The 12962-nt window shown below is 38.4% G+C and overlaps 1 protein-coding gene and 4 non-coding genes across 5 annotated transcripts; all 5 read left to right on the forward strand.

The window, feature by feature from the left end:
• Positions 1–1978, forward strand: LOC103438993 (cytochrome P450 77A3). Its single transcript, XM_008377538.4, has one exon. It carries the CDS (start codon positions 164–166, stop codon positions 1769–1771), a length of 1608 nt encoding a protein of 535 aa, XP_008375760.2. The 5' UTR covers positions 1–163; the 3' UTR covers positions 1772–1978.
• A 2414-nt stretch (positions 1979–4392) lies between these two features.
• Positions 4393–4498, forward strand: LOC114826224 (small nucleolar RNA Z107/R87). Its single transcript, XR_003775143.1, has one exon. It is a non-coding gene; the product is annotated as a small nucleolar RNA Z107/R87 (small nucleolar RNA).
• Positions 4499–4631: 133 nt separating this feature from the next.
• On the forward strand, positions 4632–4730 carry LOC114826215 (small nucleolar RNA R30/Z108). Its single transcript, XR_003775135.1, has one exon. It is a non-coding gene; the product is annotated as a small nucleolar RNA R30/Z108 (small nucleolar RNA).
• A 102-nt stretch (positions 4731–4832) lies between these two features.
• LOC114826225 (small nucleolar RNA snoR31) lies at positions 4833–4921 on the forward strand. Its single transcript, XR_003775145.1, has one exon. It is a non-coding gene; the product is annotated as a small nucleolar RNA snoR31 (small nucleolar RNA).
• Positions 4922–4987: 66 nt separating this feature from the next.
• LOC114826223 (small nucleolar RNA snoR31/Z110/Z27) lies at positions 4988–5085 on the forward strand. The gene has a single exon (XR_003775142.1). It is a non-coding gene; the product is annotated as a small nucleolar RNA snoR31/Z110/Z27 (small nucleolar RNA).
• The last annotated feature ends 7877 nt before the right edge of the window (positions 5086–12962 follow it).

Below are 12962 nucleotides of genomic sequence, written 5' to 3' on the forward strand. Positions count from 1 at the left end.
TCAATCTTTGAATGTGTTGTCCACGCGAATAACAAATGCCACTGGACTTTCTCTATATAAAGTACTCAGCAACTTCATCAACCTAATCATCTCTCTCTTTCTCTGCTTTTAAATTTATTTTGGTTACGGAGAGAGAAGTTGATAATCTAAGCTAGGGTTATCCATGGAGGGGGTGATGATGGACGTCGTTCTGGTGTGTTTGGTGCTTGTGTTTTTCCGGCTATGGTGGCGTTACTGGTCTGGAGGCGGGCGTAAGAACCTTCCGCCGGGGCCGCCGGGGTGGCCAATAGTGGGAAATCTAATCCAAGTCATCCTTCAACGTCGGCACTTCATCTACGTCGTCCGCGACTTACGTGCAAAGTACGGACCAATCTTTACCATGCAGATGGGGCAGCGGACTCTCATAATCGTCACCAGCTCCGACCTCATCCACGAGGCTCTCGTCCAGAGAGGTCCCGAGTTTGCGTCCCGCCCTGCTGACTCCCCCATCCGCCTCCTCTTCAGCGTCGGAAAGTGCGCCATCAACTCCGCAGAGTACGGCCCTCTCTGGCGTACCTTGCGCAGAAACTTCGTCACCGAGTTGATCAACCCAGCGAGGATAAGGCAGTGCAGCTGGATCAGAAACTGGGCTATCAAATCCCACATGGACAGGCTGTTAAAGTCCGACGGCGGCATTGTCCATGTGATGAGCGAATGCCGGCTCACCACCTGTAGCATCCTCATATGCTTGTGTTTCGGGGCGAAAATCTCCGACGAGAAGATCAAGACTATCGAGAGCGTGTTGAAAGACGTTATGATGATGACAACTCCGAAGCTCCCCGATTTCCTGCCAGTGCTGACTCCGTTGTTCCGCAGGCAGGTCGGGGAGGCGAAAGAGCTGAGGAGGAGGCAGTTGGAGTGTTTGGTTCCACTTGTTAGAGACAGAAAAGCATTTGTTCTTGAAAGTGATAATGTTGAGGATGAAAATGTTAGAAAGATAATGGTGAGTCCAAAGGGCGCAGCTTATATTGACTCCTTGTTTGAGCTGGAGGTGCCCGGAAGAGGAAAAGACGGAGGCCGCAGGCGGTTGGAAGAGGAGGAGCTGGTGACGCTAGTCTCCGAAGTCATTAACGCTGGGACGGATACGAGTGCTACTGCGTTGGAGTGGGCTTTGTTTCATTTGGTGATGGACCAAAAAATTCAAGAGAAGCTCTACAAGGAAATCGTTGATTGTGTAGGGACGGATCGCAGTCCTTACACAGATCAACAAAAGCCGCACGAAGAGGTGATCACTGAGAGTGACGTGGAGAAAATGAGCTACCTTTCCGCGGTGGTGAAGGAAACATTCCGGCGTCACCCACCAAGCCACTTCGTCTTGTCACACGCAGCAGTGAAGGACACGGAGCTCGGCGGGTACACCGTGCCCGCGGATGCGAGCGTGGAGTTTTACACTGCATGGGTGACTGAGGATCCGGAGATGTGGGTGGACCCGGGTGAATTCCTACCGGAGAGGTTCATGGCGGGAGGAGACGGGGTTGACGTGGACGTGACGGGGACCAAAGGGGTGAAGATGGTGCCGTTTGGAGCTGGCAGGCGGATCTGCCCGGCGTGGACGTTAGGAACTCTGCATATAAACCTACTACTTGCCCGGATGGTGCACGCTTTTAAATGGTTGCCAGTACCAGATTCCCCGCCGGACCCGACTGAGACGTTTGCTTTTACGGTTATCATGAAGAACCCTCTCAAGGCCATCATTGTTCCTAGGTCGTCATTGTCGTCAACCAAAATCTAATGCTTGAAGGCCAGTATTAATCAACTTGGTTTATTAATTGTTTACTGTTATTATTACGCAGGATTGTTTACTGTTAACGTATTCTTAATTATGTTCTAAACTTGCGGGAGAAAACTGTACAAGTTGGTATTGTAAGAACTAAAGAGGATGTGATATGAACAGATTCAGCTGAATTTGTATTCTGAATAATAAATAAAATTCTCTGTACACTTTTTCTCTTGCTCGAAGCTAAGAGACAATCTTAATATATATAGAGCACTATTTTTAATTTTTTTTTAGAGACCAACTAGTGGCTTCGTCACGGCAATCCACTTTCAAGGGCCATAAAGACTCATAGAGGCATTTCAGCCTTCCATTGGCTACAATCGTGCGATTCTTCAACGCCAGTTTTATAATTTAGGACGTGCCGTGTGGAATATGAGCTTGAAATTCATTCTCTACCACCGAGCCACCCTTAGTGGTTACATTTAGAGCACTTTTAAGTTGTAACAATGTTTTCTATCACTTACTTTGGCTATAAGACCATCACCAATGGTTAGGAAAAAAATACATATTTTTAGTTATTTGCTGATTGAATTTAAAGTCTTAATGATTAGGAGATAAATTTGACATCAATTTCCAATTTATTTTTTGTTAGTTTAGTGGGAGATTTCTTGTTCCACTACCATTTCGATCAATAAAAATTTTGTTTCAACAATTTTTTTAATAAATATAACCATTTAAAGCTTTATATTAATAAGAAAATAATATTGACAATTTGGTTGGAGAAACACAAAATTTGGCATAAGACTTAAGATTGGCACATCATCCATCAATTGCATTTTAAGTGTTATAATGTGACATTTATATTGTAAATGATCTTAATTTTTTCTTTTAATAATAAGGGACTTATATTATAAATTGTTTAATTTTTATTTATCTTCATTTTTTGTTTACAATTTTGTGTTAATTCTTGAAAAATATTTTTTTATACTATTTTTTTGTAAACTACATAATGTGAATTGATAGTTACTTTTTTTTTAACGATTTAAAGTAGTAAAATATCAATCGCCACGTCATATAATTTATAAAAATTAGTTTGAAATTTTAGTGTCCTTAATATCCCCTCATTTTTATATAATCCTTTTTTTTTACAAACATTTTCACTTAAAAAAAATCAAATTATGAGAATGAAAAAAATTGTGAATTGGAGGGATCGTGCTTGTGCTCCAAAAGACCACGTGACGACAAAGAAAATTTTGAATGCAAGGGCCTGCGTCACGTGTGATCATACCTCAGTATGTTTGCCACTGACCGTAGGATTTCAACTTTCACTTAATCTAGACCTTTAATTATCTGCATCTTGTGCTCCGCGCGCGACATGGATTTCACTTAAAAGTAACATTAGAAAGACTAAATTTTAGAAACAAAATAATAAAGATGTTGATGATTAGCTTACTAATTAATCGTTGATATAAATGCTCACTTCTATTGGTGACACATTATATAATTTGCAATTTTAGTCTTCTTAACATTACTCTTTCACTTAAAAGGCTTTAATATGCGCGCGGGGCCAGCGTTTCTCCTTCGCAAATGGGCAAAAGCCGACTCATTTCCACTCAAAATTTACCCTGGTCAATAGCAGGAGAAGGTCTAAGGTGTGATCACCGTTGGTGGTGGACTTTTCACCTTGTGAGAAAGGGGATGCGACACAATGGAATTAGGTTTGAGTAAAAAAAAAATGAGGTGGCCATGGGGTAGGGGTGTTTTTGTGTGTGTGTGTGTGTGTCTGTTTGTCATATAGCTACCTGATCTGGTCTCTGGATCAAAGAATTTCTTCAATAACAGACTTGTATACCCACCCCAAAAACTAGAAAACTAACATTATTAACCCTAAAATATATGCATTGGAGAAGGTGTGGGGAAAATTTTCATTTTTCAAGTTTTCTCGTCGCCATTGGAGAAGGTCTTGGGCGTGGGTCACCATTGGTGGTGGACCCGTTGTGTAGTGCAAGAGGGGCTCGAACACAAATGGAGCCGTGTGAACATGAAAAGATCAGAGGGGTGACGTATGGATGATTTTGTGTGTGTGGGTTGTATGGCCACATGGTTCGATTTTCGAACCAAAGAATTTCTCCCATCTCCCATTGGAGATGGTCTTAGAAACTGGGGTATATAAATTAGTTTTTCGAGCAATTATAAACTCTAAACTAACTATGAACTCGTTTGAAAATACTTATAAAATAACAGAAAACTCTTTTGATGAAAATATTTTTAAAGCTAATCATTCATAATCCCGAAAAAGCACTCACAAATTTGAAACCCTTCCTATATCAAATGTTACCGAAACATAAAAGTCGAAAAGAAATTATGTGGCCCATTGAAAGCCCATTTGTTTTCAAAGCCTAGTTCATTGCTTTAGTTGATAACTTCAGCCCATTGAAATCCCGTGTTTCCCTCAAAACCCTAGCTCTTTCCATCTCTATAAAACGATGGCAGACGCCCACTCTCCAGTCAACCCAGCAACGCCCTATCATCTTCTAGGGTTTGCTTTTTCTCTGTTTTGATACTCCCGATCGCCATTTTTTGGGCAGAAATCTAATTCTTGGTAGCAAAAAGTTTAAGAGATGGAGAGAGAAGGAGATTGGCGGTGATGACCCAATGAAATTCAAGCTCAACAGACCGGATTGTAGGCTTCTCTTTTCAGAGAATGTTTGCGTGTCGACAACCCCGCTGAACTGAGCCTTCTCTTTCTCTTCTTTTCTTCTCAATTTTAATATTTATTTCTCCAAAAACAATTTATGATTTGGTTTTTTTTTAAATTTGTTTTTAATTATTTTGTTTAGTTTTATAAAATTTCGGTGGGAAATTAAAGAAAAGGTGGGATTGCTATGAGGATACCAAGCTCCCTCTTCTGAGTAAGGTTGAGGAAACTTGCCGGCAGAATCGAACCTAATATTTATTAGCCACCACTGAGTATTTCTCCCCTTTTTTCCCACTTTAATTTTTTTTTTTAAATATTTTTTTTTTAAATTTCGATCTTTTTATTATGTTTTAATTGTGAATTTAGTTGTGGGAATGATGGATTGGGATGAAGAAATCAAATTATCCAACACTTGATCTGAGATATTTGTTATCGAGTGATGTTAATTGATATACTTCTGAATCTGAATTAAATATTAATTAAGATTTATTGTATGTTATATTTGTGATTGTTCTGATGGTTTGAAAATAAAAATTGTTCAGGTGATGAAAAATGGAATAATCTTAGGACACCTTCCTACACAGCGAAAATCTTGCTGTGGATGAGAACAACTTTCCATTCTGATGATGATTTTTTATTTAAATTTTACTGCAACATTTGATGTTGCCACTGTTTACTATTTAATTTTTCTAGCAACATTTTTGTGTTGCGAAGTTTTATGCACTCTAAAACTGTTTCGAAAACCGATTTGTTTCTGTTTAATTGTAGATTTTCTTCGCATTTAGATTTTAAAGTGGTTTGAAATCGAAACCAAAACGAACCGAGTTGTAATGAATTTTATTGCGATTCAAGCTATAAAACCACCGAACCATATCGAACCGCAACTGAAACTGAACCATATCGAATTGAACTGCAACTGAACCACGCTACATTGAACTACATCGAACTGAAACTGAACTGCAACTGAATCATATCGAACTGAACCAAAAAATCAATTTTGGTTCCGGTTTCACCCAAGAAATGTGATGTAACGATGCTGAACAAAAAAGTTGGAGATTGCCACTTATATACTATAGTGTAGTTTATTTTTCTTTATTTATAAATAAGAAGCTTAAGTTCGATTTTTGTTAAAAAACAAATTGAAAGCTGCCAGACCCATCCCACAATTATATTTCCCCATCCTATCTTATTTTCCCACCCCACTCAAAAGGTAAAAAAGAAAAATACTCATTTTCCACCCACTGATATTCCTAAACTATCCCTTACAAAGAAAATTAGCCACCACCACACATCCACCCACTCGATGGCAAGCAACCCTCTTCATACCATTAGCCAACTCCATCTCTAATTTAATAAAGATTATGAGGATGAGCAACATCCTCGGTCGAACTTGTAGTCGCTCTTTGCAATTACAACTCAAGTAGAGGACTAATTGTAGAAGAGGAGTATCAAAATCCTCGGTCGAACTCGTAGTCGCTCTTTGCAATTACAACTCAAGTAGAGGACTAATTGTAGAAGAGGAGTATCAAAACCACGTCAATTAGATGAACTGAGCATAGTTCCACACGGATTGCCGCGACTATATTTGGGTATGAGAGAAAAAGAAAGAGAGTAAAGTTTCTTAAGGTAATTGTAATGGGTCTATGGTGTTTGATGAAGATTTCGAATGGGAAGGAATTGACATAAGAGATGAGGAAAATGGTGGTTTCAACTTGGTTGGTGCTTTGTGCAGTGGTTTCAACTTGCTGGGCTCATGTTTTTGTTCATTCTATTTTCAGAATTTAATACAAAAACAAAAGAATAAAATAGTTAAAGATTGTCACGCCCTGATTCCGACATATGTCCAAGATTGACACGTGAGGTCCCTAAATGCCCGTAACTCAACATACCCCGCCTTTTGGATATGTACAAAATATAATTCAAGATCCAGATGCATAATAATTTTGCGTATATTTTATGGCTGCATCTAATCTCTTCGTTAGACTGCCTACGTACCCTTAATAGGGATCAAGCCATTTGTAGTTCAACATCTCTACAACTCAACATATAACACGATTCGTTCAAGCCAAAAGGCATAACATTCCTCAATCAAACATTTGGACTTGACAAGCATGAATTATTCAATTCAAGCTACATAACAACCCACATGATAATCAAGGTTTCTATTTCATCCATCAAATACATCATTATGTTTCAACATAATCGTGTAGGCGGTGATCACCTAACGCGGATATACCAGGCATGATCACCCCTGAATATGTAGGGTCCCCCCATCGCGGATATACCAAGTAGGACCATCCATATACCTCTGTTACATGGTGCAATAACTTCAACTCACAACTTATCCACATCTCAACCCCTATGAGTTTCAACGTAGTCATCTACACCATCAACTTCTCAAGGCCATCACTAATATGTCACACAAGCATATAAGTGCTACAACATACTTCTAATAGGATTCTAGGATAACCTTATCATATAAATAATCACACACATCATTCACAGTACTAAAAGATAATTAAACTCAAATATATCCCAACCGTCATCAGTACACAAGCCAATCATGTTTAATAACATACGTCTATGGCTAATATATAAAATCACATTTCAATACAGATCCCATTTATAAGACCAAGACATATTCACATACGATATTAATAAAAGAAAATAAGTTAATAACCATATCACATATATTCAAGTCATTCTCTAACCAATGTAGGCCACTAGATTTTACTTAGCCTTCCATAATACTAATTTTATTATTTAGAACGTTTCGAGACATGTTGACCAAAAGTCAATTCTCGATCAACAGTAGGATCCACAACGCTACATCATTTGATCAAGTAGATCCGCACATCGGATTCTGGATCCGTAACTTCCTAAGGTCCACATTATGCTCAAGGAACAACATACTAAAATCTCAACATGATCCGATGGTTGGATCTCCGCCAATTACTAGAATTGGGTGGCGGTTAACGATTAATTTTACTAACTTAGAAATCTAATTTAGGAAGATCTGTATGTCGGATTTTCGATCCATCGGTTCCAGTTATCCTCAAATATTACATACTATAATGTGTTAAAGTTTGGTGATGATCCAACGGACGAATCATCGATTCATATAAAGGTCAAGTGATGTATCGTAATGAAACTAAGTTCAAACAATCAAACCACATCATACGGATATCAATTATGAAATTAGAGCATCTAATTGAACTTAAAAGGACATCATTGGCACACTGGTCAGGCTATCGCCGCACGCGCCACCGCAGGTGGCGGTCGGCCGCCCATCTGGCCGGAAAATTCCACTATTTTTAAAAATTACCAAAAGTTATAGAATTGAAGATCTCAATGAGTAGAGTAAGTTTCATACATGTGACTAAGTCCAATTTGGCCGAGAAACACCTCAATTCACGACGAACCTGCCGGAACCCTAAAAATTGGATGTGCTTCAATTCGACCTCCTCGATGTTTCGTCGCCCATACAACTGATTGGGCTTTGTTCCAGGGCTCAAGGGGAGTCCAATGGGGGTTATCATTTCCAAAATGGCGGATTGAAGACAAGGAACCCTCGCACCCAATGGTGCGAGTTTCATCAAATTCAACCCAATTTTCGTCCAATCTTGAATGAATATTGAAGGAGAAGGAGTGTGGTGGTGATTTCAAGTGATGATTGGGTGAAATTCGCCTAAAAATGGCTAGAAATCCATCGGAATTAACCGGGTTGATGGGATGGTATGTGTGCACGGGTCCACGGTTTTAGGGAGGATAGGGGGTCCGTTCCTTTTTTTTTTCTTCCTTTCTCTCACCACTCCCGTGGCTTTCTTTCCTTTTTTTCTTTCAGCCACTCCTGTGGCTTTTTCTTCTCTTTTCATTTTTTTAGCAACAACTTCAAACCGTAACTATACCGTTATAATCCGGACTCGCAAACGGCTTTCGTCTATGCGTTATTGATCTCGATATCTATTTAACAATATAAATTGTGACCTCGAATGGTCTACGGTTTTTAAATAATTAATTTCCCGAAAAATAATATAAAATCTCTATAATACCAATACGTGGATTATAATAATGAAATCCAGGAATGAGATTTCACAAAGATGACCTTATAAGTCATTTTGTAAAAGGTTAGAGTTGTCATTAAAAGTATCATTAAAAAGTGGGTGAAGAAATAGTGTTGGTGGGTGGGTATATTATCTCCCAAACAAATTTGAACCACATTATTGCTAGCTCATTGTGAGATTAAGTTCATATTCTCGTAATGTTGATAATATCGTTTGTTAAAAAAAAAAAAAAATTGGGGATCTATTTGGAAAAGTCTTGTGCCGAGATCATAGCGAGAGATTGTTTGGATTGGATTTTGGGGTATAGTGGACCGTTAGATGGATTTTGGGCTTCGTCATATGGGTGTTTTGTTTGCACAAAGTTCCATCTGGTTTTTCAAACAACACAAAAAAGTCCAATTCATGTTTGAATACCTTTAGTCCACCTCCATTCTGGATTCAAAAACAAATACTGGATTCTGTCAAGGTTTGCGTCTATTTGTTGAAACCTGTCATAAGGTGGTACTAATTCACATTTATTCACGTAATATAAGAGGATGAAATGTTTATATTTTCATCGAAATAGTGTTACGAAATAGATACTCATCTCGTATAATACAAGTAGATTGTAACGCCACATTGCGATGTATGAAATGAAAATTTGTACCATGCTGATGTTGTGTTATGTGGATCACTAGGCCCATTGGGGTCCTTTGGTAAATGCGTCACAGTGAGGACGTCCCCACAGTAACTAAAACCCATATGGCCAACTAAACCCTAGTCCGAGCTTGCCATGTGCAAATATCTGTGCATGGCACTAGCATTGCTCGCTAGATTCCAGACAAATCGAAGCTCCCGGATAACACACTTTTTACAACTTTGTATAAATATCTGACATAAAATCCAATGTAGTGTATGATATATTTCGGATTTTTAACCACCTAATCTTTAACTTTGGTAAGATTTCGAACCGAAAATTGAACGGTTCAAAAACCCAATATTATGAAGCATCATAAAAAATCTCGTACTTTCAATATCTAATTTCCACATTGTGAGTAACATTCGCTGTAATATTGTTCTCCCAGATTCTCCAAAGAAAGTGTAAATGTGGTCCAGTGTTACTGTATATGCTAAATGTTTTTGTGAAGTGCGAAGTAAGCCACTTGGCCACCAGACTTGGCTATCAGAAGCTGTACGTGCACCCTCAGATTCTCATCAAAGATTCGAAGATCATTCATCTGACGTACACGTATCATGATCAAGACATTTTTGTTTAAATGGATCAGGACGAGTTGAACATCCAAATGACTCAAACCCTTGGTGGTGGAGGTGAAACAGGGTACATATGGCATGGCAGCCACTACACCACCATAACAAGAACAGAAGCTAAAAGCAACTTTAGCTACTCTCAACTAAATGAAAATTGCAGCAGGTGCTGTTTGGTTAGCTGCTTTCGTTGCCACGTGTCCCCAATGCAACACAAAACTGATACACTTGTAGATCTAATGGTCTCGCTCGGTACAATGGATGGGATCAGAATGGACAAACAACTGTTTATCAAGATATGCTGAAAGAAGAAATGAAATTTTTTGAACCAACTTGAAGATAGTAGATGAATTATTCAAGAAAATCAAATTGAAATGGAAGGATCCATTTCAATTCTCCTCAAAATGGGAGGACGAGGGAGAAGTTCTTAATGCATGTTTAATCCTTTTCCAATCGCTTCAAAGTACCTCAAATTTCGAAAGTTATTCATTTTAATTTAATTATTTATATCAAGCAAGACCAATATTTTTTAATACAGATGAGCTTTACATATTATAAATCGCTACTTTTATAAATTAATGTGTCAGTAAGTTAGTTTTGTGTGTTGAATAATTTTATTCTCTATTATCGCATTGTTTTAGTTTGCAAGGAAAACTTACCTACTCAATACTTCAATTTGATCGTCACGCATATTTTTTACAAAACAGTGCTTGATTAATATGATTTACAATAATCCCGTGGCATGAAAGTCTTCTACACTACGTCACTTTTCCGTGAATCAGTTGGAGGGTGATTCATGTGCATGTAATAATCAGTTGAAGGGCGGTGGTGGGAATTATAATGATCTGTCCTTCTAGTGCTTTTTTGTTGGTAAAATATATTTATACCATATGCCGACCTCAGAACCACATTAACTAATCCGAGTTATTCAATTCAGAGTAATGTTACATTATCACATTTTTTTGTATTATATTCGTGTCATCTCTTTACGAGAAGTTTTCGTGTTTTGAGAAATGGCCTGTACACTAAGTGTATAATACAAATGGTTAGATATTTGAAATAAAAATTTTAACCACTTGTATTGCAACACTTGGTTACCAAACCATATTCATGGTACATTGAAAAATTTCTCTAATCGAAACAAAACCTACCAATGCATGTAGGTCCCTTCTCTATTACGTATAGTAAAAATATCATTTTTGTTAAAACATGTGAATAGGTCATGTCATCATGGAAGTGCAAGTGCAATTGTGCATATCCATCAAACTCCATTATAAATACCCACTCACCCGCATGCAAAAAAAACCTAACTCACACATACTACCTTTCACACAACCTAACCGAAAATGCTGTTCAATACTTTTCACTTCACGCTCTTCCTTCTTCTTTTGATCGCTGCCGCTTCTTATTCTAGGGAAATCTCCTCAAGGAAGAACGAGGAGACCCCAAGCAGCGGTAGTGGTTCAGCCTTCGGGCCGAACTGGGGCTATAATTGGGGGTGGAGTACGACCCCGGATGGCGGATCGGGTTATGGGTCAGGATCCGGGAGGTCGCCAACTGGGTTTGGAAGGGGGTACGGTTTTGGGTTTGGTTCTGGGGGTGGACATGGCTCTGGGTCAGGCTACGGGTCTGGGAGTGGTGGAGCTCAAGGCGGCGGCTATGGGTCTGGGGGTAGTGGAGCTCATGGTGGCAGCTATGGGTCTGGGGGTGGTTATGGAAATTCAGGAGGTGAAGGTGGTGGTGGAGGTTGAGGTTGAGGAAGAAACAAGCACGGCTGATAAGATATTGGCCGAGAGTTTAGGGTTTCATGAGCCCCAGAGGCCAGTGTGTAGTGTGTACTATGATAACCATATTATAACTAGCTAGATATACATGTGTGTAAGCTTTTCAATAAATAATCACAAGACTTTGACAAAGAATATAAGTATTGCTAGTATATTTATATTTTCGAGTGGCAGTTCATAGTTTGTTGAGTTGCCAATTCTCTGGCTTATGTTTGTGAAATGATCACTTTTTGTCTACTAATATTTCTCTTTAGACCATCTGCAATAGCTGGGCTAAAAGCCAAATATATTAACCTGGAAAATTTATTTTTTAGCTCATAAACAGTTTTTCTGCTCCAACCGTTCTAGCCTAAAATTTTAGCCTGAAATTATTAAAGAATGAATTTAGGCTATTTTTTTTGTTAAATTAATTTAAAAAAATAAAAATAAATATGTAGACTATCGTAAATTAATTTTATGAATATTTTAATCTAAAAAAATTTAAATTCCGATAATTATTGAAAAATCACTCAATTTTCCACAAAGAAAGCCTTCAACTTTCACCAATCTTTCAACCCTAGGTGAATTTTGAGTTAAATAATTTTTTTTAATTATTTTAGCCGTTGGATTTAAATTTGGGCCGTTAGATCTTCTTTTTTTACCGTTAGATTTGATTAAATTCGATCTCAGTCGTTGGATTCAATAATATATAAATATAAAAACAAAAAAAATTGAATCTAGGCCATTGGATTAACCAACGGCCTGTAGATCGTGATCGTTGGATGGAAGTAGCCGTTGGAGGCGCTGCGGAACGTGGCCGACAGGCCCACGTGGGCAGGGCCCTAGCTGTTTGAGGCGTCGTGCGTTGCGCTAGTTGGGCGAGTGGGTGGGCTGCGTTTGGTGCACAAACGCCCCTTTTCACTCGGTTCGATGGAGCCCACTCCGATTTCTGGGCTAAGTTTTGGAGGGAATCTGGTCTTGGTTTAGCATTTAGCATTTAGCCCAAATTTTCCCCTTGGGTTGGATTGGGTTTGTGGGGAAATTTTTGGAGGTAATTTGATTTTTAGCCCACCATTGGAGTTGGTCTTAAAATACTAAAAGAAAGTTTCACATTTGACTAACCCTTTTTTCATATACTTCGTCTAATTTTGTTGTAGCTATTTGGGTTATATCACTAATTGCTTTTGGTCGATATACTTATATTTTTCTTCTCAGAATTGAAAGAAACCTTCAAGTTTGGATCAACGACGCTTTTGGTAAACTTTTTTGTAAAAATACTTTTGAAAAAAAAAAAACCGTATTATAGTGTTTGGTAAACTTTTATTTAAAACAGATGTGAAAAAAAACCGGTTTTTCAAAGCTGGGTTTTGCAGCTTCTTGTTTTTGGTTTTTTTTCACCCAAAACTGTGAAAAAAGCTGAAGCTGAATGTTTACCA

The sequence above is a fragment of the Malus domestica genome, chromosome 07, assembly GCF_042453785.1.
Source record: "Malus domestica chromosome 07, GDT2T_hap1".
Taxonomy (NCBI): Eukaryota; Viridiplantae; Streptophyta; class Magnoliopsida; order Rosales; family Rosaceae; genus Malus; species Malus domestica.